Source organism: Pantherophis guttatus, chromosome 14 (genome assembly GCF_059756535.1).
Source record: "Pantherophis guttatus breed Tessera chromosome 14, ASM5975653v1, whole genome shotgun sequence".
Lineage (NCBI taxonomy): Eukaryota > Metazoa > Chordata > Lepidosauria > Squamata > Colubridae > Pantherophis > Pantherophis guttatus.
Window position 1 is genome coordinate 4,668,276 of NC_142076.1, and position 24,139 is coordinate 4,692,414.

The 24,139-nt window shown below is 45.6% G+C and overlaps 1 protein-coding gene across 4 annotated transcripts in view; it reads left to right on the plus strand.

Annotated features, from left to right (window-relative positions):
• The window catches only part of LMF1 (lipase maturation factor 1), a 227,315-nt gene that overhangs the window by 185,386 nt on the left and 17,790 nt on the right, over positions 1–24,139 (plus strand). For all 4 annotated transcript variants that reach the window (XM_087878504.1, XM_087878506.1, XM_087878505.1 and 1 more), the window contains 3 exons: positions 18,293–18,476; positions 18,648–18,801; positions 23,516–23,699. In XM_087878504.1, the coding sequence (XP_087734630.1) occupies positions 18,293–18,476; positions 18,648–18,801; positions 23,516–23,699 (522 nt within the window). The remainder of the gene's footprint in view (positions 1–18,292; positions 18,477–18,647; positions 18,802–23,515; positions 23,700–24,139) is intronic.

The window sequence follows — 24,139 nt, forward strand, 5'->3', positions numbered from 1 at the left end:
ACTGCCGTGACCACCAGCCCGAGAAGGAGCGTATCAGGTAGGTACCAACGCTCATTCCCTATGACTATCATTAAGTGTTGTACCTTATGATTCTTGAAGTATATTTTCTTTTATGTACAGTGAGAGCATATGCACCAAGACAAATTCCTTGTGTGTCCAATCACACTTGGCCAATAAAAATTCTATTCTATAAGTACACTTTTGTGTCCTCAGAGTTGTAGTCCATTGTGCAAAAAATGGAAAAGTGCTGAAGAAGCTTCTTGGAGGAGAAGCGAAACGTCTTCAAGGAAAAACAAAGGAAGTCCAATGACCTCTTGAAAAAGTACCTTTGGGACAACCATGACCTGGATGACTGAGAATCTCCATAAACATGCTGCTTTCTTGTGCTCACATATAATCTAGTTTTTTGTGTAAATTGAGTAAGTTTATATAAAGAATTCTCCCTGGACAAATTGCATTTTCATCCCTAGTTCTAGACCCTGCTGTTCTCCATGAGTCACTGAGTTGGCCACCGTCCGAACTGGATGTCCAACTTGGCACCTACCCAGGGCTTCCTCTCCACACACAGAACAGAGAAACCTCTGCAGATGCTCGTTTGTCCAGGTTTCCAACAAAGGACCACCGGATAAGTTTGATGAGCTCAGCAAACACTCACCTACCTCCAAGATGCAGCCTCAAGAGTGGCTCTTCACCACAAGCCGGCCATTCCTGTGGCCCAAGTGCTAGGAACCTCTCCCAAAAGCAGCACATTTCTGAGGAAAACAAAAGCTCAAACGTCTTTTGGGTCTTAAGGTGCATCCCCTGATTTTTCACTCTTGCAGGGGTGACCCCAGAGGAGGGTCCAAAAAGTTAATAAAAGTGAATAAGGTCTCCTGCCTTGGGCAGGGGGTTTGGATTAGAATAGGGGTCTCCAACCTTGGCAGCTTTAAGACTTGTGGACTTCAACTCCCAGAATTAAGACTTGTGGACTTCAACTCCCAGAATTAAGACTTGTGGACTTCAATTCCCAGAATTAAAACTTGTGGACTTCAACTCCCAGAATTAAGACTTGTGGACTTCGACTCCCAGAATTAAGACTTGTGGACTTCAATTCCCAGAATTAAAACTTGTGGACTTCAACTCCCAGAATTAAGACTTGTGGACTTCGACTCCCAGAATTAAGACTTGTGGACTTCAACTCCCAGAATTAAGACTTGTGGACTTCGACTCCCAGAATTAAGACTTGTGGACTTCGACTCCCAGAATTAAGACTTGTGGACTTCAACTCCCAGAATTAAAACTTGTGGAATTCAACTCCCAGAATTAAGACTTGTGGAATTCAACTCCCAGAATTAAGACTTGTGGACTTCAATTCCAAGACTTGTGGACTTCGACTCCCAGAATTAAAACTTGTGGACTTCAACTCCCAGAATTGTGGGAGTTGAAGTCCACAAGTCTTAAAGTTGCTAAGGTTGGAGACCCCTGAAGACCTCCAAAGTCCCTTCCATCCCTACGTTTCTAAATCCTGATGGCAGCCCCAAGTGAAGTTCTCCCCCTTTTTATTCATATAAAATGCAGGTTAAAAAAGGGGGTGGGCTTTGATGGCACGATTATGGCTGTCAGTTTGACTTTTTTTATATATACTCCCCAGATGATTTTGTCTTCTTGCCAGTCTCACGATGATAAAAAAATCATTGCAGAAAGGAGCATCAGTTTAACTTCAGCTACAGCTGGGCAATTATCTTCCTTTACTTTTCGCATTGTTACTGCAGGCTGCCATGAAGCTAGCGGGTTGGTAACAGATGCTTTTTAAAAACTTAGTAAAACTCAAATCTACTCTGTTGATGTGATGAAACATATTTGTTAGAGGGAGGAAAGGACAGACGGAGAAAGAGAGAGGGAAGGAGAGAGAAAGAGAGGAAGGGAGAGAAAGAGGAAGGGAGAGGGAGAGAAAGAGGGAGAGAGAAAGGGAGGGAGGGGGAGAGAGAGAGGGAGGGAGGAAGAGAGAGAGAAAGAGAAGGAGAGAGAAATTACATATACCTTGGCCAACTGATCTCAATGGAAGGTGATACAAAAAAGGGAACTGAACGGTGTGTTAAATGTGGCTGGCAGGCATTCAGCAAGCTAAGTGTAATTTTCAAGAACAGCCTCCCTTCCCCTATGCCTGAAGAGAAAGGTTTTCGATCAGTGTGTGTTACCAGCTCATAGTTCAGGTGGGAAGTTGGCAAATGGGCTGTTTTCGGCCTCTGGAGGATCTCCAGGGGGGTGGGGAAGGCCGTTTTCACCCTCCCCAGACTCCTAGAGAGGCTCTGGAGGCTGGGGACAGCAAAAAATGGGCCTTCTGGTCCCACCGGAAATTGGCAAATGGGCCGCTTCTGGCCTCTGGAGGGCCTCCGGGGGGGGCGGGAGGCTGATTTCGCTCTCCCCAGACTCCTAGAAACGCTCTGGAGCCAGGTGAGAGAGAAAAACGGGCCTTCCCTACCACCCCCCCAAAGCCCTCCGGAGGCAGGAAACAACCTGTTTTCCTACTTCTGGTGGGCCCAGAAGGCCCGAAAATCAGCTGAGCTCACGTGCCCACAGATATGGCTACGCATGCCACCTGTGGCACACGTGCCATAGTTCGCCATCACGGATATATCTGATAAAATGAGGATTCATTTTGCATTGTCGACGCTCAACAATCCTTATTTAATTGTGCGTATTAAATGGAATGACGCATGTAAATCCCTCAGCATCATTTTAGATGGAGGGGCATATAAGCCTTGGTAAATAAACTCTGGAAGCAAATAGCTTGTTATGAACTGAACCCTGGCCTCCCAGTTACAAAACATGGGATTTACATAGTACTTTGGGCGGTCCAGAGCACTTCACCCCTCTTCCAGTTGCGGCAGAAGCCCTATTTTTTCCAGCTGTCCTGGTGGGCAGAGCAATTGGGAAGCTTTAAAAGGAGCCAGCTTTCTCTCATGCTGCACGCTGTGTGTATCATCTGCCTTCAGTTCCCACCTGTGATTCCCCAACATATGTTTTGAAGAAGACCTCAGTAACATGTTGCAAGGGATTTTACAGAAAACACATCCTCTTCCTTCTTGGCTAACCTCTCAACATCTGGATGCTGCCTCTCGTGGGCCACCAATTCTGCCCTAGGAGCAGGTTTTTTTTTTTTTTCCTTTCCAGTACTGGAAAGGAGAATCACCCAGGGAAGCTAGAAGGTTCCGGACAAAGAAACAGAAGGGACGTCTTCACTCGGAGCCTACTATTGGATGGAGGAATACCCATCATTCTTTTAATTAGGGAAATTGGGTGGGTCGGTGGGTGTAGTCCATCTAGTCTAATCCCCTGCCCAAACAGAAGACCCTACACCATTTCTGGCAGATGGCAGTCCAGCCTCCTCTTGAAAGCTTCCAGTGATGAAACTCCCACAACTTCTGAAGGCAACTTCTGTTGATTGTTCTCACTGTCAGAAAATTTCTCCTTATTTCCAGATTGAACCTCTCCTTGCTCAGTTTCCATCCATGATTCCTTGTCTGGCCTTCAGGTGCTTTGGAAAATAGCTTGACCCCTTCCTCTCTGTGGCAGCCCCTCAAATATTGGAAGACTGCTATCATGTCTCCCCTGGTCCTTCTCTTCACTAGACTAGCCAGGCCCAGTTCCTGCAACCATTCTTCATATGTTTTAGCCTCCGGTCCCTTAATCATCTTAGTTGCTCTTCTCTGCACTCTTTCTAGAGTCTTAACATCTTTTTTATAGTTTGGTGACCAAAACTGGATGCAGTACTCTAGGTGTGGTCTTACTAAGGCTTTATAGAGTGGTAATAGTACCTCCCTTGATCTTGATTGTATCCCTCTGTTAATGCAATTTAGGATTGCATTGGCTTTTTTGGCTGTCGCTGCACACTGTTGGCTCATATTCAGCTGGTTGTCCACTAAGACGCCAAGATCCCTCTCACAGTTACTGCTATTAAGCCTGGTTTCACCCGGTCCATATGTGTACTTTTGGTTTTCTTGCCTAAATGTAGGACTTTACTTTTCTCTACATTGAATTTCATTTTTTGATCCCCCTTACTGAGTAAGATGGACTAAAGAGGTTGTTACTCCTTAAGGTTGTCTTTTTGAATGTTTGATAGGCACCTCAGTGAGCAGATCTAGGACAACTCGCCATGGCCAACTCTCTTCAGCCAACTTGCCACAGGACAAGTTACACTCATATCGAAGAAATGGTGGAATAGAATCATTAAAGAAAGGATGCCAAAGGAGGGACAAAATGTGAATGTGAATTGACAAAAAATAAATTTTAGATTATTTTAAATAATTGAATTGTTCAATTGTCCCCCGGCAAGTTGTCTCATGCTGAGTTGGCTGTGGTAAATTGACCACGGTGAATTGGCTGTGACAAGTTGGCTGTGGCATGTCCCATCCTGTCAATGAACACATGAAGCTCAGCTATCTGTGCCTTTGGCTTGATCCACTTTGAATATGTCAAAGTTTGTAAGTCATCCACATCATCCTCCTTTTTCCCCCATGGAAGGAAAAGGAAAAGGCCACGCACATCTGGAAGGCAGTTGACTGTTCACCATTAGACCCGTGGTGGCGCAGTGGTTAGAATGTAGTATTGCAGGCTAATTCTGCCAATTGCCAGCAGTTCGATCCTAACCAGCTCAAGGTTGACTCCTCCTTCCATCTTTCCGAGATCGGTAAAATGAGGAGCCAGAATGTTGGGGGGCAAGTTGCTGACTCTTAAACCACTTAAAGAGGGCTGCAAAGCACTGTGAAGCAGTATATAAGTCTAAGTGCTATTGCTATTATTGTGGCATCAGTTCAAGGCCTTTTTTTTTTTTAAAGAATTGCAACTATCATCAAACCCCCCCAAAAGGGAATTTTCTTCTTCTTCTTTTTTTTTATTGAAAAGTTTTAAAATATTTTACAAACAAATTCCCCCTCTCCCTCCCCTCCCCCGACTTCCCAGAGCAAAATACAGGGTATTGCGTTTAACAAACATAATCTAACATAAGCAAACTAACTATAAACTCTTAACTTCCCCTTACTCTTTAACTCCGCCATAGATACTAAGATATCAAAATAGAAGAAAAAAAATCATCCAAATATTTCATTCATAAGCTATTTGCAACTTTTTAGTCCCATATTTGTTTTGTATATAGTCAATCCATCTTTTCCATTCCAGTACATATCTTTCATTCGAACGGTCCTTCAAATATGCAGAAATTTTAGCCATCTCGGCCAGATTGGCTACTTTTAATGTCCATTCTTCAATAGAAGGTATTTCTTCCTTCTTTCACTATTGCGCCATTTTCTTCTTGTAGCCTGTTCCTTGGAGGCACTTGCCTGCTCACACTTGGGAATAATATCCTGAAAGATAGAGCTGGGCCTCCAGATTTGATGGACTCAGATTCCTACAGTTGCTGGTCAGGATGAACAGTTATCACACTGGACAGCCACTGAGAGATGAGACCAAGTTGGAAAAAGCTGTCTTAGATCCTTATTCATCCGATTCCTGAAGGATACCAGTGGTGAAATCCATTTTTTTTACTACCAGTTCTATGGGCGTGGCATGGTGTGGCTTGGTGGGCGTGGCAGGGAAGGATACTGCAAAATCCCCATTCCCACCCCACTCCAGGGGAAGGATACTGCAAAATCTCCATTCCCTCCCAACTCTGGGGCCAGACAGAGGTGGTATTTGCCGGTTCTCCGAACTACTCAAAATTTACGCTACCTGTTCTCCGAACTACTCAAAATTTCTGCTACCGGTTCTCCGAACTACTCAAAATTTCTGCTTCCGGTTCTCCAGAACCTGTCAGAACCTGCTGGATTTCACCCCTGAAGGATATCCTTCAAATCAGTGTGGAAGGACATTTTGGAATGAAGAATTCCAAAAGAGTAAATTTGGAAAGTACATTAGCATTGTCCGGAAGGGAATGAGGAGAAAGCACAAGATGCATCGCAATGCACTGTTCAGGTTGGGGTCACAGCAAACATGTTGCACCCCTCCGTCCCTAGGCAGTGCTGTACCAGAGAACTATGCCTGACCAGGATTCTCCAGGGTTGTGACTTGTACTCAACCTAGTTGTGGTCTTGGAATGGAGAGGTTGGAGTCGTAGGATGTGGTTTATTTTTTACGATGTGGGTTGGGCAACTTCCAAAAGGCACAGGATGTTTTGGACTCTGGTTGAAGGAGAGGTTGGCTGAAATGGGACAATGCACTATCTCATTGGATTGAAAGCGTGTCCTGTTTCTCTCTTTTCCAAAACAAAAACAGGCGTGGCGGAAGTGTTTTGGAGGGCTCAGAACAAGCACGAAAATATCAACAGTAAGACAAGGATTCTTTGTGCCATATCAGAAAAGAGCATTAGGCCCATCTCCGACTCGTAGGACCCCTAGAGAAGACAAAGTTAGCAAAGAGCGAAAAAGATGAAAAAGCACCGAGAAGAGCAACAAAGATGATGAGGGACTGGAGACTAAAACATATGATGAAGGGTTGCAGGAACTGGGCCTGGCTAGTCTAGTGAAGAGAAGGACCAGGGGAGACATGATAGCAGTCTTCCAATATTTGAGGGGCTGCCACAGAGAGGAGGGGGTCAAGCTATTTTCCAAAGAACCTGAAGGCCAGACAAGGAATCATGGATGGAAACTGAACAAGGAGAGGTTCAACCTGGAAATAGGAGAAATTTTCTGACAGTGAGAGCAATCAACCAGTGGAACAGAAGTTGCCTTTGGAAGTTGTAGGCGCTTGATCACTGGAGGCTTTTAAGGGGAGATTGGACTGCCATTTGTTGATGATGGTGTAGGGTCTCCTGCTTGGGGGGGGGAGTTGGACTAGATGACTTACAAGGCCCCTTCTAACTTTGTTAATCTACGTAGATCTCTCGTGGAGCCTTAGGAGAACTCCTATCAGTTGTCCTAGTAAGTCTTAACCCTCAATGGATCAAATTTCTGGCTTGACTGGGGAAATTTGGAAGGACAGGCATTGAACTGGGATGATGGGTGAACCTACTACACGTTGCGTATTGAGGGTCTGTCTTCCCCCAGGACAATTGTTTTTATTGTTGTGATTCTTCTAGATTATTATTATTTTTTACTCTTTGATGTTGTATAAGTCACCCAGAGTCCCTGTTTGGATTGCTTGAGTTCAGTTATGATTGTTATGAATGATTGTTACTCACTTTTGGATTAATCACTTGACCAGTTTTCCTTCGGTCCAAGAATCGCACTAGGCTTCCTGCTGTCAGCCCTGAAGCTGATCTGGCTGAAGCCATCTTGGAGCTTCAGTGTTGCCACACTGGAGCTGAGGGATAGGGAGGGGGGATTGGAGATAGCTGGGGTTGTGTAGTCAAAATAAAAGACTTTCCCCTGGGAACCAAGGACGTTCTCACACCTGGGCAAGAGAAGGAGGAGTGATGTCACCAGACCAGTGGACCAGTGGTGAAATCTAAAATTTGTTACTACTGGTCCTGTGGGCATGGCTTGGTGGTGGTGGGGGTTAATGTGACTGGGTGGGCGTGGCCAATTTCTTTTTTTACTTTTAAAACCATTTTTTCTACAACCTAGGATCAGCAACCTGCTGCTCTGGAGCCACATGTGGCTCTTTCACCCCTCTGCTGCGGCTCCCTGTCACACAAAATATGTGTCGCAACTGCCAATAAGCGACACCTACCAGCACGCGATTTATTGAGCTTTTCAACCCCCGGTAGGCCAACCATAGATAAATCCAAGAAAAGAAAAGTTTCAGAAGAAAACAGAACGTTTAATTCAACTACATATGCTAGTTTTGTGGCCGCTCAAGAAATAGTCAGGCACGGGTAGGGTTTTGTGGCTCCCGGTGTTTTCTTTTCTGTGGGAAACGGGTCCAAATGGCTCTTCGAGTGTTTAAGGTTGCAGAGCCCTGGACTACCCAGTGAGGTTTTTTTCAGTAGCCCAGAAATCAGTATTTCTAGTTTATTTCTTGCTCTCAAATCTGGGGAAATCCAAAGAGACCCGGCTGAAACTGGGACATGTTGTACTTGCCTTCAATCCCCTTGGCAACTGTGTTTTGACTGGCTCCTTTGAGGTTTTCTTGGAGCTGTCAAAACATTGTTGTTGTTGTTGATTGTTCTTTGAAAACCACACATATTTATATGTCTCTGGTCCCTGATGTGCAAAAGTCCAGTGGGAAAGCCCAGGAACAAACATCTTCCAGCACCACCATTTTTCTCTTTCTCTGCTGTCACTCAGACAGGGCGATTGCTGTGCTTTGCAATGCTTGTTTATGAGCGGATGAGCGTTTTCCTTCTAAGATCAAGGCCAGAAGTGACTTTATTTACTTAACAATTGACATTTTGTTCGGCGGTTCAGTGTTTTCTGGTCTCATTACAGATCATATTATAAATGCATATATTCTATGATTTGAGAGATGACGTATTATTATTCATGAAGCATATAGAGCAGGGGTGTCAAACTCGATTTCATTGCAAGCTGCATGTGGGTTGTGTTTGACCTCGGGAGGGTCCGGGGGTGGGCGTGACCAGCTCGACGTCATTTGCCGACGGCCTCCTTCGGCCCTCTGCCAGCGGAAACGGAGCTTGGGGAGGCCATCGCAGCCAAAAACGGACCCCTGGCGGGCTGCAGGAGGCCGTCATGACTGAAAATAGAGCTCGGGAGGGCTGCAGGAGGCCCTCCCGAGCTCCATTTTGGCTGGCAGAGGCACTGCGGGCCAGTCCTTCACTGTTTCCAGGACAGCCCCGAGGGTCAGATCTAAGCACACCGCGAGCCAGATCTGGCCCCCGGGCCTTAGAGTCTTTCCTGGCCCCTGTAGTACGGTGGCTTGCCATCCTAATTTTTTTTTCAGCTTCTGAACTTCATCTAATCCAGTGTTTCTCAACCTTGGTAGCTTGAAGATGGGTGGACTTCAACTCCCAGAATCCCCCAGCCAGTAGTGCTGGCTGGGGGATTCTGGGAGTTGAAGTCCACCCATCTTCAAGCTTCCAAGGTTGAGAAACACTGATCTAATCCTTTTTTTTTTTTTTCAAGTAAAGATATTGACCAAATTTTACCCTGCCGTTTCCACTGATGCTTGAAGCTAGCCAGATATTTTAGTAGCTGCTTACTAAATAGCAAAATGGAAAGGCTTAGGTTTCATTTGTGCCTTGTTAGTTAAAAAAAATAAAATAAAAGTTCTCTCCGCCCGCTTCCACACCTACTGTAATTCCTTCAAAATGGGAGAGAAACTTAAGAAACGGCAACAGTCATGCTTCCAACTTGTCCTTGCTCTCTCGTTGTCCTTCTGCCATGCATTTCATGCTTTCTTTGCAGTTGAAGCTCAATGGTACCTTCCTTTCTTTTCCTCCAGCTCCACTAATGGCCCAATGATGCTCTCTGGTTGTGACTAACTAGGTGAAAACATTGGTGCCAGTGTTTCCTTCTGGTCCAAGTGAAAGTAATCATGCTGATGCTTGCTTGCTCGCTCCCCCCCCTTCCAAATTCCTTCCTTCCTTCCTTCCTTCCTTCCTTCCTTCCTTCCTTCCTTCCTTCCTTCCTTCCTCCCTCCCTCCCAAATTCCTTCCTTCCTTCCTTCCTTCCTTCCTTCCTGCCTGCCTGCCTGCCTGCCTGCCTGCCTGCCTTCCTCCCTCCCTCTCACCCTCCCTCCCTCTCTCCCTCCCTCCCTTCCAAATTCCTTTCTTCCTGCCTTCCTTCCTCCCTCCCTCCCTCCCTCCCAAATTCCTTCCTTCCTTCCTGCCTGCCTGCCTGCCTGCCTTCCTCCCTCCCTCCCTCCCTCCCTCCCTCCCTCCCTTCCAAATTCCTTCCTTCCTTCCTTCCTCCCTTGCTTCCAAATCCCTCCCTCCATCCTTCCTTCCTCCCTGTCTTCCTTCCTCCCTTCCAAATTCCTTCCTCCCTTCCTTCCTCCATCCCTTGCTTCCAAATCCCTCACTCACTCACTCCTGTCTTCCTCCCTCCCTTCCAAATTCTTTCCTTCCTTCCTGTCTTCTTCCCTCCCTCCCTTCCAAATTCCTTCCTCCCTTCCTTCCAATTCTTCCCTCCCTTGCTTCCAAATCCCTTCCTCCCTCCTGTCTTCCTCCTTCCCTTCCAGATTCCTTCCTTCCTCCCTGTCTTCCTCCCTCCCTTCCAAATTCCTTCCTCTCTTCCTTCCAATTCCTCATCCCTTGCTTCCAAATCCCTCATTCACTCACTCCTGTCTTCCTCCCTCCCTTCCAAATTCTTTCCTTCCTTCCTGTCTTCTTCCCTCCCTCCCTTCCAAATTCCTTCCTTCCAAATTCCTCCCCCCTTCCCTTCTTTCCTTCCCTCCCCACCACAGGGGAAAATATCAACTATTAGTAAGATCTACCCAGCTGGCTTCATGGCTAAGGCGGGACTAGAACTCACAGTCTCCTAGTCTCTAGTTCAGGGGTGAAATCCAGCAGGTTCTGACAGGTTCTGGAGAACCAGTAGCGGAAATTTTGAGTAGTTCGGAGAACCGGCAAATACCACCTGTGGTTGGTCCCAGAGTGGGGTGGGAATGGAGATTTTGCAATATCCTTCCCCCAGGAGTGGGGAGGGAATGGAGATTTTGCAATATCCTTCCCCTGCCATGCCCACCAAGCCACGGCTACCAAGCCACACCACAACCACCAAGCCACGCCTACCAAGCCAGAACCTGTAGTAAAAAAAATTGAATTTCGCGTGATGTCTTAACTGAAAAGTCAAACTGGTTTTTATTAATGGAAGAACACTCCCAAAATAAAGACTGTTAGTTTGGAGGAGAAACAAGTAACCCCCAATTTTAAAATGTGCATATATTTATTAGAGAATACAGTTGGATGTTTCTCCTTAATTCCAGGTTGCTTCTCTCCCTAGTTAGTTTCCACCCGTTGTTTCCTGTCTTGCCTTCTGGTGCTTTAGAAAATAAGTTGACCCCCCCCCCCAGCCTCTTCTTTGTGGCAGCCCCTCAAATATTGAAAGACTGCTATCATGTCACCCCTAGTCCGTCTTTCCTGTAGACTAGCCAAACCCAAATCCCGCAACCGTCCTTCATATGTTTTTGTCGCCAGAACTTTAATCATCTTAGTTGCTCTTCTCTGCGCTTTTTCCAAAGTCTCAACATCTTTTTTTGTAATGTGGTGACCAAAACTGGATGCAATATTCCAGGTGTGGCCTTACTAAGGCTTTATAAAATGGTACTAATACTTCACATGATTTTGATTCTATGCCTCTTGTTTATACAACCCAGGATTGTGTTAGCTTTTTTGGTTGCTGCCGCACATATTTAAGTCATCGTCTACTGGGATTCCTTGGTCCCTCTCACAGGTACTGGTTTTTTAGCAGAGTTTCACCTAATCTGTACTCATATCTTTGGCTTTTCCTGCCTAAGTGTAGATCTTTACTTTTATCTACAGTGCATATCATTTTGTTGGGTAGTAGGGCCCATTGTTCAAGTCTGTCAAAATCTTTTTGGATCCTGAGCTTGTCTTCTGGGGAGTTGGCTGTTCTTGTCAGCTTAGTGTCATCTACAGATTTGATGCGTTCCTCTTCTATTCCCTCATCTAAGTCATTTATGAAGATACTGAAGATTACTGGATCTAAAATGGAACCTTGTGGTACCTCACTGCCTAATTTCTTACATGTAGATTGAGTGTGTGTGTGTGTGTGTGTGTGTGTGTGTGTGTGTGTGTGTAGGCTTGTGGACTTTTCATCCAACACAACATTACTTGGATTAAAACAAAAAAGCAGTAAAACCTTTATTCTCACGTTTTCTACTCCGCAGACTTCAAATGCAGGAGATAAAATGTTGCTTTCGACTTCTTTCCCCCTAAACAACAACAAAAGTAAATTATGTAAAATTAGCATTTAGCAGACCCCCTCAAACGATCTGTTGGGGTTTAACTCTAAGATTCTTATCATGGATAAAGCCCAAAATTGTAAGCATATGTTCATGGCAAATCATAAGGGGCAGATGAAAAAAGAGATATAAAACTGCATGGGGCAAGTTAAAAAGATTGAGACTTAATGCTCAGAAATTGACCATTTTCGCTGGATTTGTTACTTTACTTACTGAATAAGTTTGATTTCTGGGTTCATACACTAAGCACGGAAAAACTGAGCAAGTTTAAAACGAACCACGTATGTGGGGCGTCTTGAGAAAATTGACCTGGTTAGGCACATAGTTAAAAGCCCAACCATAGGATGATTAAAAGTTTTTAATTTTATAAGGTTAAATTGGATTCACCCCCAAAATAGGGTTGGCTATTTTGTGGTTCAATGCATTGTAGAAACGTAACCATTATTTTAGCATGTTGGGTGAACTTCGTTATTGTATGAACCATTATGTGGTTTATATGGTTGGGCGCGCCAATGTTTTGTGAATATGGCAGTTGGATTTTGTTAACATGGGTTTTCGTTTTTAGCATATTGTGTGAATCTATCATCGGTTTATTCAACCATAGATCCTTGAACTTCCCTCACACTCTCTTCTAGGTTTCTCCTTGGCAGACTTTTTAAAATTCTCAGCAATTCAAGCTTGGAGTGAAATTTAGATGGCAACTATAAATAACCCTCCATGTCTGGAATGGAGAACTGCCTGGATGGTGGCTTTCTTGTATTACTGGAGATACCAAAGAACTTGGAACAGCAGCATTTGTGGTCTAGGATGACCTCCAGATCTTCCCATTTTCCATAATCTGTTCTGTCTTTGATTAAAAACTAATCATTTCAGTTCCATCTAAACAAAATTGCTTTCCCAACCTTTGGCCCAGATATTGGCTGATTGTTGCCCCAGATAGACATTCAATTTGAAGAGTTATGCAGACTAAATAAGACCCGCTTATTTTTTTCAGTGAATATGTGAACAATCAGGTTGTCAATAAGAGTTCTTGCAGGCTGATTTTAATATCTTCTGAGATATTGTGGTGTCCAATGTGTGCACATCAGGATAGTCTAATGAAAAGAAGGACTACGGGCAACATGATACCCTGTTTTCCCTAAAATAAGACATCCCCTGATAATAAGCCCAATCGGGCTTTTTGAGCGCATGGCAATAAGGCCAAGCACTTATTTCAGGCTTCAAAAAAATATAAGACAGGGTCTTATTTTGGAGGAAACACGGTAGCAGTATTCCAGTATTTGAGGGGCTGCCATAAAGAAGAGGGGGTCAAATTATTCTCCAAAGCACCAGAAGGTAAAACAAGAAACAATGGATGGAAACTAACCAAAAGAGAAGCAATCTGGAATTAAGGAGAAACTTCCTAACAGTGAGGACAATTAACCAATGGAACAGCTTACCACCAGAAATCGTGGACGCTCCATCACTTTTAAGAAGAGACTGGACAATCGCTTATCTGAAATTGTATAGGTTCTCCTGCTTCAGCAGGAGATTGGATGAGAAAACCTCCTATGTGCCTTCCAGCTCTATTCTGAATTTAAATTTGAAAAAATGTAGTTGTGGCATCACAAAGTCACTTCCCTATGTCTACCATTTTGACAATTTTTATACACGCATACTCATACCCATCACCCAATGCTTTTGCAACAAATCTATTATTTACTTCTGCCATTTTTTAGCTTTTTTTTTTACATGCAGACCAAGCATGATTGAATGTCTCTTCCTATTGTTCCCATTTCCAGCATGCATTTGGAATGCCTTTATACATTCTAGATAATTTCAAATTCTGTCTTACTTGCTTCAAACCATAAGTATTTTTACCTGTTCTTAATCTTGGGAAAACCACTGACAACTATATCCTTTTGCTGTTCGTTGCTCTCTTGATTTACTCTTAAGTGCCCCTTGGTGGTTTCCAGTAATTCCCCAGACTCAACAATTACATTCCATTAAGTAAAGTCAAAATCTTGCAAGACTGCTCAACCTCATGACACTTGCATCTGAAATTTGCGTGATTTAGGTGCAAAATCTGAAAAGCTTGCAAGTTAGCTGAAAATTCAGAACCTTTGAGGCCCTTATAATTTGGGCCAAATGGGAAGTTTTGCCAACTCACATTGCAATGTTGCATTTCTATATTACATCATTTAATGTGCGCACATCCTATTTTGAATCAAGGGCAGGTTGAAAATGCACTGGAAAATAAAATGGTTTTAAAATATATTGAACCAGCATTCATACTAGAATACTAGTCCCTGAGAGAAAGATGGGACCTAACGTAGTAGACATGGCCTAATTACTCCTTGTTGCAATGGTCCAAGTAATGTTCATTCCAAGATTGACTCAGCCTTCCATCCTTTCTAAGGTAGATAAAATGAGGACCCGGATTGTGGGGGCAATAAGCTGACTTTGTATAAAATATACAAAAGTATGAAGGCTATTGCTTAACGCACTGTAAGCCGCCCTGAGTCTTCGGAGAAGGGCGGCATATAAATCAAATTAAAAAAAAAAGTAGGGAAATAGAGTCCCTCTAGAAAAATGGATGCCAACATTCTGCACCCAATTTCTGTGGTTTGCCAAGAAGGAAAACTTTGCCTGAGACACGAAATCCACAGAGAATTTTCTCTGAGATGGAATTTTCTCCTTTCCAAAGAACTATGTGGTTTCTATTGATTGTCTTCCTTTACATATTGACACTTTGGGGATTTCTTGAAACCAGTATTTTAGCACAGTTCAGAGAAAAAGATGCTGAGAGGTGGTGTGGACAGCCAAAGGTGGGAACTTGAAACTCAAGTGCTGAATTTGGGTGAAGAACTCTACCTTTGATAAGGCAATAACCCCCCCCCTCCTCCTCCTCCTTCTTCTTCTTCCTAGATTCCTAGAACTGACTTTAGCAATGTATCAATGTACCTCATAAGGAGATGAGCAAGAATGAAAGTGAGAATGTGTTTTTTTTTGTCTGGAAGTACTTCCCTCTCTCCAAACTTTCTGCAGTCCATCATCATCTTAAATTACTTTTGGAAACTCTTCAGAATGCAACAACATTAGGGCTGGAGTTTTGAAGCCCTTTTTTTCCTCAATCCATTTTTTCCTCTTTTTCTCTTTCCTGTCTCATCATTCAAAATGCCTTTTTGGGGCAAGGAACAGGAAATCGCTGTTTCATGCAGGAATCCACATGCAAATCATCCCTTGGAGCTGGCCATAGCTCCTGTTTCAGCAGATCCAGCAATGAGGAGCCCACTGTTTCTCTGGAAAATTTGTTCCCAGTTGAACTTCTACTGAGTTACTACTCAGATGTTTTTTCCTAGCGTCTTAACACTCAGCCATAATCTGCCTTCTGGTAACCTCAGATGGTTAGGCTGCATCTCATAAGCTTGGAAGACAAAGAAGAAGTCGATTTCTTCAGTATCTTCAAAAGTGCCGCCATATTGCTTGGTCTTCTCTAGCTTCTCAGTGCCAGTTTCCAGACCAAATCTTCCTCACTGCTTTTCTCTGACAGTCTTCCAGTTTGTTTAAATGATGGAGATGTCCAGCATGTGGGATCTGACCAGTGCAGAACAGAATGCAACAAAACCAGTGAATTCTAGAATGAAAGTATTGAGATGGCCCCAGGATGGTGGTATGGGCATTTTGCTCCCTTAGACAACTGCCGTCCCCAGACATAGAACATGGTACATAGAGAAACAGTCAGGCACGGGAAGGGTTTTGTGGCTCCCAGTGTTTTCCTTTCTGTGGGAAATGTATCCAAATGGCTCTTTGAGTGTTTAAGGTTGCAGACCCCTGCCATAGACTAATAGTGGCTTGTTCAATAAAACAAACCATAGCTTAGTTCTTCAGTTTTTTGGTCATTAAGTTCTGGTAGAATTATCCACAATTCATTCAGAAACCGAAGAAGCTTCTTGGATGAGAAGCGAAACGTCTTCAAGGAAAAACAAAGAAAGTCCTTTTGGAAAAGCACCTTTGAGACAACCATGACCTGGATGACCGAGAATCTCCATAGATATTTCCCCAAGCATTCTTCTGCTGCTTCGGTAGCTGCTTGAAAGACCTGCCTACATCAGGCTAAACAACATGTGCTTCCCAGGTCCATAAGTCCACCCACAGTCAAATTAGATCTGTAATTACTTTTTGAGCCTTTCCATTTTATTTTATTATTATTATTATTTTGACAGCTGATAAAATAAGAGTCTTGTGTTTCTGGCTTCCAGGTTAGAAGGGGAGGGGCACTGTTACCCCAGAGGGCTGGGGGTGAGGGGCAGCCGACCACCCAGTTGCTGCGTTGAAAAGCTGCGATGTGCTTCTTTCTCAGAGCAGCCACTAAAGAATGATGTTCTTCAGGTTTGCAGAGCAAAAGGTGGTTTTTGTGGAAATGAAAGGAGTTAAGCGAAGCGGGCTTTCTTAGAAAAAGTGGCTACTGTAATTAAGGAATATTAGGAACATTAGCATCCTTATCATTTTGGTGTTTAAAATGAAATGGTCAAGGAACTGGACTCTTTGAATGAATGAGTGAATGAGCTGGAAGGGACCTTGGAGGTCTAACTCCAGCCCTCTGCTCAAGCAGGAGAACCTATACTATTTCAGATAAGTGACTGTCTAGGGCCGTGATGGCGAACCTATGTGCCACAGGTGGCACATGGAGCCATATCGGTGGGCACGTGAGCTCAGCTCAGGCGTGCATGCACGTGCCGGTCAGCTGATTTTCGGGCCTTCTGGGCCCACCAGAAGTTGGCAAATGGGGTTAGTTTCCTGCCTTGGTGTGTGTGTGTGTGTGTGTGTGGAGAAGGCCGTTTTTGCCCTCCCAAGGCTCCTAGAAAGCCTCTGGAGCCTGGGGAGGGTGAAAAAACAGGCCCACCATGCCATCATGTGCCAAAAGCAGGGGTCGCGTGTAGGAGTTGTGCGTGCATGCGCAGTGGGGCAGGGCGTATAGAATTATGGGTATGGGCATGTGCACGTGCAACCCCCCTGCACTCCCCCCATTTTTGGCATGTAAGGGCAAAAAGGTTAGTCATCACTGGTCTAGGATAATCCATTTCCTTCGGGATTCTCTATAAATGCAGTCCCTGTCAGCGTTCCGAGTAACGCATCCAAAGAAATCAGAACTCCAGGACAGGAACGTTCCACAGAGAACATGTTTATTGGACACATGATATTGGCACAGCCGGTGAAAACCGACTCTAAAAGTTTCCTGCGGTTACCATGTAATTAAATGAGCAAAAGTTTCCCTCCTCAGGTGTCACAGGTCACATTTTTATTGTCATTGTACGTATATACACAGTATACCCATACAACGAATTATCCAATCCAGTTATCCAATCAAAGCAGTTGGCGGGCTCCCTCGACCACTTCTGCTCCTACTACTACTACTGCCACCTGTTGGGATGACCTTGGTTCCCATGGGAGAGTTCTTTATTTTGTCTACGAGACGGTCTAGCTGTTCCCCCCTCATCCTTCCCCCATAGTGCGTGGCAACTGTGAAGCAGCACAAGATGGCTTCAGCCAGGTTCAATTCAGAGTTGACAGTCCGATCACCATCTGAACAACCTTCCCTGAATCAGGAAGGTGAAACACAGAGCAGCAGTTATCTAAAACTATGGATCCAAGGTAGTCTCTTGAAGAGGAGTTGTACCATCCCCTCTGTTTAAGGCTGGGGGCACTATCCTCAAAATACCTCACACCACAGCTTGGAATCAACCAGCAGCGATCTCCCTAGCTGCTTTCATAACTTGGGAACACAGATTTATCCTCGATTTTCAGAGGACAGGTCAAAGAACCTGAAAAAATGAGGATAGATGGAAGCTATCTGGAGGCCTTGAATTCTCTATCTCTTTTTTTATGGCTTGTTTCAATAGTTTATCTCATTAACACAGTCAGCACAGGATCCTCAACCCTAATGCAATGGTGGGATCCTCTTGGTTTAACAACTGGTTTGGTGATCGTGCGATTTGTGCTTCGTGCACGTTTCGCGCATGCTCAGCTTGAAGAAACCTTCACTTCCTGGTTTCTTCAGAGGAGTAACACAGCTGATTCGCGTGGCAATCCACTCTACCACGCGAATCAGCTGAGAAGATAAAGGTAGGAAAATAGCGCAGGCGGGCGGGTGGGCCCATCTGATTGTCGGGTTGAACCAGTTCGCTTCCAGCTGATCGTCAGAACTACCGGTTCTCCCGAACCGGTCCGAACTGATAGAATCCCACCCCTGCCCTAATGTAATATTTTTGTTTATCCTCTTACAGATTGCTGCTTCCTCAAATTTCCATTGAGCTGCAGATCATTTTGCTCAATGTTTGCTCTATTAAAGTTAAACTTGCTGGTTGTTGTTCATGTGTTAAGGTCTGTAACCCTCAAATGCTGACCTGGTACTTTTCCTTCCTTCCTTCCTTCCTTCCTTCCTTCCTTCCTTCCTTCCTTCCTTCCTTCCTTCCTTCCTTCCTTCCTTCCTTCCTTCCTTCCTCTTTCTTAGGTACTGCTTATCATCAGTGGGAATCTGAGCTTCCTCAACTGGTTAACCATCGTGCCCAGCATAGCATGCTTTGATGACGCCTCCTTGGGGATCTTGTTTGGTTCCAGCAAAGGATCTCTGAAGACCCACGTCCTGAAGATTCAAACCAAAGAGGCGGCAGGGAAAGTTGGCTCTTTACAATACGGTGTGTTGTGGGGTTTTTTCTTCTAGGGTCAAAGCAGCACATTTGTCTCTTCTGGGCATATTTTTGAGTATCGTGTCAGGGAAATTCACACAGATGGTTACAGGGTTTTCTTCTGCAACTTAATCCACTTAAAACAGAAGGCAATATGATGTCATCTCGTTTTCTCCTCAGGGAGCTACATCCGCAAAGCTGTGAATGTCGCCTTGGGGGCCCTGATCATCTTCCTCAGCATTCCAGTGGTTCTCAACCTGATTAGTTCCCGGCAAATCATGAACACTTCCTACAACCCCCTCAGGATCGTCAACACGTACGGAGCATTTGGAAGGTAAGACCCTCAATATCTGAAGAGCGTCTGACCTGTGTTCTTGCTCTCTCTTTGAGCTATGCCACTGTATTTTGTAAGGGGAAAGAGCAGTACCAAAAAATCCATTTACAAACAGGCAAGGATCTTTTCAGGGCAGGAGAACATCTCTGTGTCAACTCGTAAAGCATTCCTGGCCTGATCTTGAGTTGCCATAGGCAGGAGGAGAGAAAACTGACAGAGCAACAGGGCCGCAACCAGAAGCGCATTTCAGACATACCTTTCTCAAGCATGCTCAACTATGCCACAGCCTAGGTTACCAGAGCCAGCAGGAGAGGTGTGTTCTCTACAGCCCACAAAAGTGCCCCATTAGAGAATGTGATTTATGACACACCCTGGGAGGAGGGGGGAACAGGGTCACAGTTGGGATGTAAATTACGTGGGGCAAAGCTGACTCCACTTGGGTATGTGTCGACATGTTGCTCCTAATAAATAACTGGATTTCTTTTGAAACTTGTCTCAAGGCTCATGAATTAATTAGGACATCTGTCGGAATCCTGACACTCTGGTCACAAGAGCATTCCAGGGAGTGCAGTGGAAGAAGCCTTGCCTGGAAAGATGTAAAACATTCCTTCATCATGGGCACTCTTTATTGTCTACAAAGATACAAAGACGAGCGGGTCAAGCTATTTTCCACAGCACCAGAAGGCAAGACGAGAAACAATGGATGGAAACTAACCAAGAAGAGAACCAACCTAGAACTAAGGAGAAATTTCCTAACAGTGAGAACAATTAACCAATGGAACAAACTTGCCTTCAGAAGTTGTGGGTGCTCCATCAATAGAGGCTTTCAAAAAGTGACAACCATTTGCCAGAAATCATTTAGGGTCTCCTGCTCGAGCAGGGGTCGGACTAGAGGATCTCTAAGGTTGGACTAGAAGACCTCCAAGGTCCCTAATAGAAGTAACTCTCTATTATTCTGTGTTCTATGTCTTTTGCACAACTCTCTGTTGGGTTGAAAAGATCAGAGTCTGGATCTGGATTCAGCCGTGGCCAGTCATAGACATTCTTCTATCCTAGTCACAGAATCTGAACACCTTAGAGCAGGGATGTCTGTTCTGATCTAGGCTTCCTGAGACAGTAAAAAGCACACAATTAGTTCCAAAAACCCTCTTTTTATTTCAACAGCTGTGAATTCTGTTCATTCCCAGCCCGTAATGAGTCATAAATAGTTTGTAAAGAGTCCGACAGAAGTCTGCCACAGTCCTTTGGGATAAGGCTGATAAGCACCCACCTTTATCTCCCTTGACACGCTGCCAAAGACCTAATTGGCAATTAGCTTTGCAAGGCCACACGGAGCACAGAGTCAAAACGGAGCTTCAGAATTTAAACCGACCAGAATGAACAATGTTGCTTCCTGCAAAGGCTCACATGCCTTTGCTCCTCCTTTATGTCTTATGGAAGGGGCCAATAATCTCCAAGCCTTACTCCCCAGTCGTCCCTCTTGTCTTAACTGTTCTTGCCTTTTGGCAGCTCTGCGCATGCGCGCATTGGGAACAGGCTCCTCCTGCTCTTCTGCCTCTTTGATGTCCGACTCTGGAGGCTCCGGAGGCAGCATGTACCTCCCAGATGGTTCTGGCCCCCTCTCTGCTACTGACACAGAGCCCTCGTCTGAGCCTTCCCTAGACTCCAGGACTGGCCCATGTTTCTCCCCAACCTCCTCACTGTCCGACTCTGATGCCAGCTTCGCAGGCCGCCTGCGGACCACAACAGTGTCAAACATAAAGGCCTGTGAGCCAGATCCACCCTGCGATGTGGTCAGATCCGCCCACGGGGCCATCCTGGAAAATGTAAGGAGCCGGCCCACGTTGCTTCAATCCAGTCTACCCACTGCAAAGAGGAAACATGCCAGCAGTTTGAGGAGCGGTGTCAAGCTGGCCACCCCCACCCAGTCAGCCACACCCAGTGAGTGGCGTCATACTGGCCACGTCCACCCAGTCGGCCACACACCCCAGGCCCCCCCACAGGTCAACCACAGCCCTGATGTGGCCCTCAATGAAATTGAGTTTGACACCCCTGTCTTAGAGGTTCCATCCTTCCATCCTAAGGAGGCCAAGTTTGATTCCATCCTCAACCCGGTGACTTGGGGCCATCCTGCGCTCTCAAGACCAGCCTCCCCATCAGAGTTATTGTGGTGGAGAACATCAAAGGGCAGAACTGTGCCTGCTGCCTTGAGCTCCTGCTCGAAAAGGATCATATAAAACAATCCATCAAATATGAACTAAATCTATGCCTTCCTTTTTGACATAGCCAACCAGGCTTCAAGCACGTTTGGCCATTTCTGGCAGACGACGGTCCTGCAGCTTTTAACTTTGGCACTTGCAGCAAAAGCCTCATGCAAAATAATCCCTGATGATTTGTAACCCTGGCTGATCTTTTTAACAGTCTTCCTACAGTTTTCAGCAGAGGTCCAAAAAAGGCAGAGCAACCATTTCTCCATGTCGGTTGTAACAGAACGAGAACATGTTTTCCTCAAGCAATTGCTTACAGTTCCTGCCGATAAGTGATTGCAGTTTTGTTGAGTATGTACGTCTATGGGTAGTCCTCAGGTTACAACCCCAACTGAGCCCAGAATTTATGTGGATAAGTGAGTCATGCGTTAAGTGAGTTTTGCCTCATTTTACAACCTGTCTTGCCACCGTTGTTATGTGAATCACTGCAGTTGTTAAATTAGTAACACGGTTGTTAAGTGAATCTGGCTTCCCCATTGGCTGCTTGTCAGAAGGTCGCAAAAAGGGGATCACGTGACCCCAGGGACACTGCGACCGTCATAAATATGAACCAGTTGCCCAGCATCTGAATTTTGGATCATGTGACCATGGGGATGCTGCAACGGTCGTAAGTCTGAAAAGCGGTCATGAATCGCTTTTTTCAGTACCGTTGTAACTTTGAACTGTCACTAAATGAACTGTTGTAAATTGAGGACTACCTGTAGGTAGTTCAGTTATAATATTTTGTGAAGGCCTTAGGTAATCTTGAGACCTAATAAGGACTCTGCTGGATCATCCCTTCCTGAGATCCCAGAAAGCCTTACTCGTCTCCAGTGGTGAAATGTAAAATTTGTTACTAGCGGTTCTGTGGGCGTGGCTTGGTGGGGGGTAATATGACTCAGTGGGCGTGGCCAACCTTTTTTTTTTTTTTTTTTTTTTACTTTTAAAAGCATTTTTTCTACAATCTCTTTGGCTGAAGAGGTTGTAAAAAAATGCTTTTAAAAGTCTCTGACAATCCCACCTGACTTGCCTGATCGGCAGAGGCTTTGTTTTTACTTTTAAAAGCATTTTTTTCGGCCGAAGAGGTTGTAGAAAAAATGCTTTTAAAAATAAAATAAAAAGCCTCTAATGACCGTGCGGCTCAGCTGGGCATAGGGGTGGGGAGGGATTTTTGCTACCCGTTCTTCGAACCACCCACCACCATCGCTACCGGATCAGGCGATCCGGTCCGTACCGGGAGCATTTCACCCCTGCTCATCTCCCCCTAAAGCTGTGTTGTAAAGTTGGACTTCCGTATATCAATGCTGGCTCAAGGAAAGGGAAGGGGAGGCGAGGAAGGGAGGGAGGGAAGGGAAGGGGAATTACAATAGAGGATAGGATAGGACAGGAAAGGAAAGGACAGAAAACACAACAGAACAGAATAGAATAAGGCGGGAAGGGACTTTGGAGGTCTTCTAGTCCAACCCCTTGCTCAAGCAGGAGAACCTATACCTGTGATGGCGAACCTATGGCACGCATGCCACAGGTGGTACGTGTAGCTATATCGGTGGCACGCAAGCTCAGTTCCGGCGTGCATGCGCGCGCTGGCCAGCTGATTCTTGGGCCTTGTGGGCCAACCAGAAGTAGGGAAACAGGCTGTTTCCTGCCTCCAGAGGACCTCAGGGGTGGGGAAGGCTCATTTTTCTCTCTCCCCAGCCTCCAGACCCTTTGCAGGAGTCTGGGGAGGGCAAAAATGGCCTTCCCCACCCCCCGGAGGCCCTCCGGAAGCCAGAAACAGCCCGTTTGTTAACCCTCCCCAGACTCCTAGAAAGGGTCTGGATGCTGGGGACAGCAAAAAACGGGCCTTCCGGTCCCACCGGAAGTTGGCAAGTGGGCTGTTTCTGGCCTCCAGAGGGTCTCCCGGGGGGTGGAGAAGACCGTTTTTGCCCTCCCCAGACTCCTAGAAAGGCTCTGGAGGCTGGGGAGAGCAAAAAACGGGCCTACTCTGCCATCGCGTGCCAGGAGCGGAGGGAGCGAGGGGGACGCATGCGTGGGGGCAGGGCACATAGAATTATGGGTGTGGGCACGCACGAGTGTGATCCCCCCCCAGTCCTGGCACACAATGGCAAAAAGGTTAGCCATCACTGACCTATACCATTTCAGACCAATGATTGTCCAGTCTCTTCTTAAGAACCTCCAGTGATGGAGTGCCCACGACTTCTGGAGGCTAGCTATTCCACTGGTTGATTGTCCTCACTGTTAGGAAGTTTCTCCTTAATTCCAGGTTGCTTCTCTCCTTGATTAGTTTCCATCCATTATTTCTTGACCTGCCCTCTGGTGCTTTGGAGAATAATTTGACCCCCCTCTTCTTTGTGGCAGCCTCTCAAATACTGGAATATTTCTGCCCTTGCACTTAACCCATCCCTGGAAGCCACTTGGTCGGATCCTCAAGAGCTTTGAAACATTCACCACAATCTTCTCTCTTGCAGCATAACCAAAGAGAGAACCGAGGTTATAATCCAAGGGACTTCCAGCTCGGATCCCAATGATCCTGCTGCAGTTTGGGAAGAATATGAATTCAAGTGTAAACCAGGGAATCTGCAGAGGCGGCCCTGCCTGATCAGCCCCTACCATTACCGCCTGGATTGGCTCATGTGGTTTGCCGCTTTCCAGGTGAGTATCCCGCTCGAAAACAGTCGGCCCAACTGGGTATCTGGCACTCAGTGGTGAAATTCAAATTTTCTTACTACCGGTTCTGTGGGCGTGGCTTGGTGGGTGTGGTGTGGCATAGCTTGGTGGGCATGGCAGGGCAAGGATACTGCAAAATCTCCATCCCCTCCCCACTCCAGGGGAAGGATATTGCAAAATCTCCATTCCCACCCCACTCTAGGAGAAGGATATTGCAAAATCCCCATTCCCTTCCCACTCCTGGGTGAAGGATATTGCAAAACCTCCATTCCCACCCTACTCCAGGGGAAGGATACTGCAAAATCTCCATTCCCACCCCACTCTGGGGCGAGCCAGAGGTGGCATCTGTCAGTTCTCCGAACTACTCAAAATTTCCACTACCGGTTCTCCAGAACCTGTCAGAACCTGCTGGATTTCACCCCTGC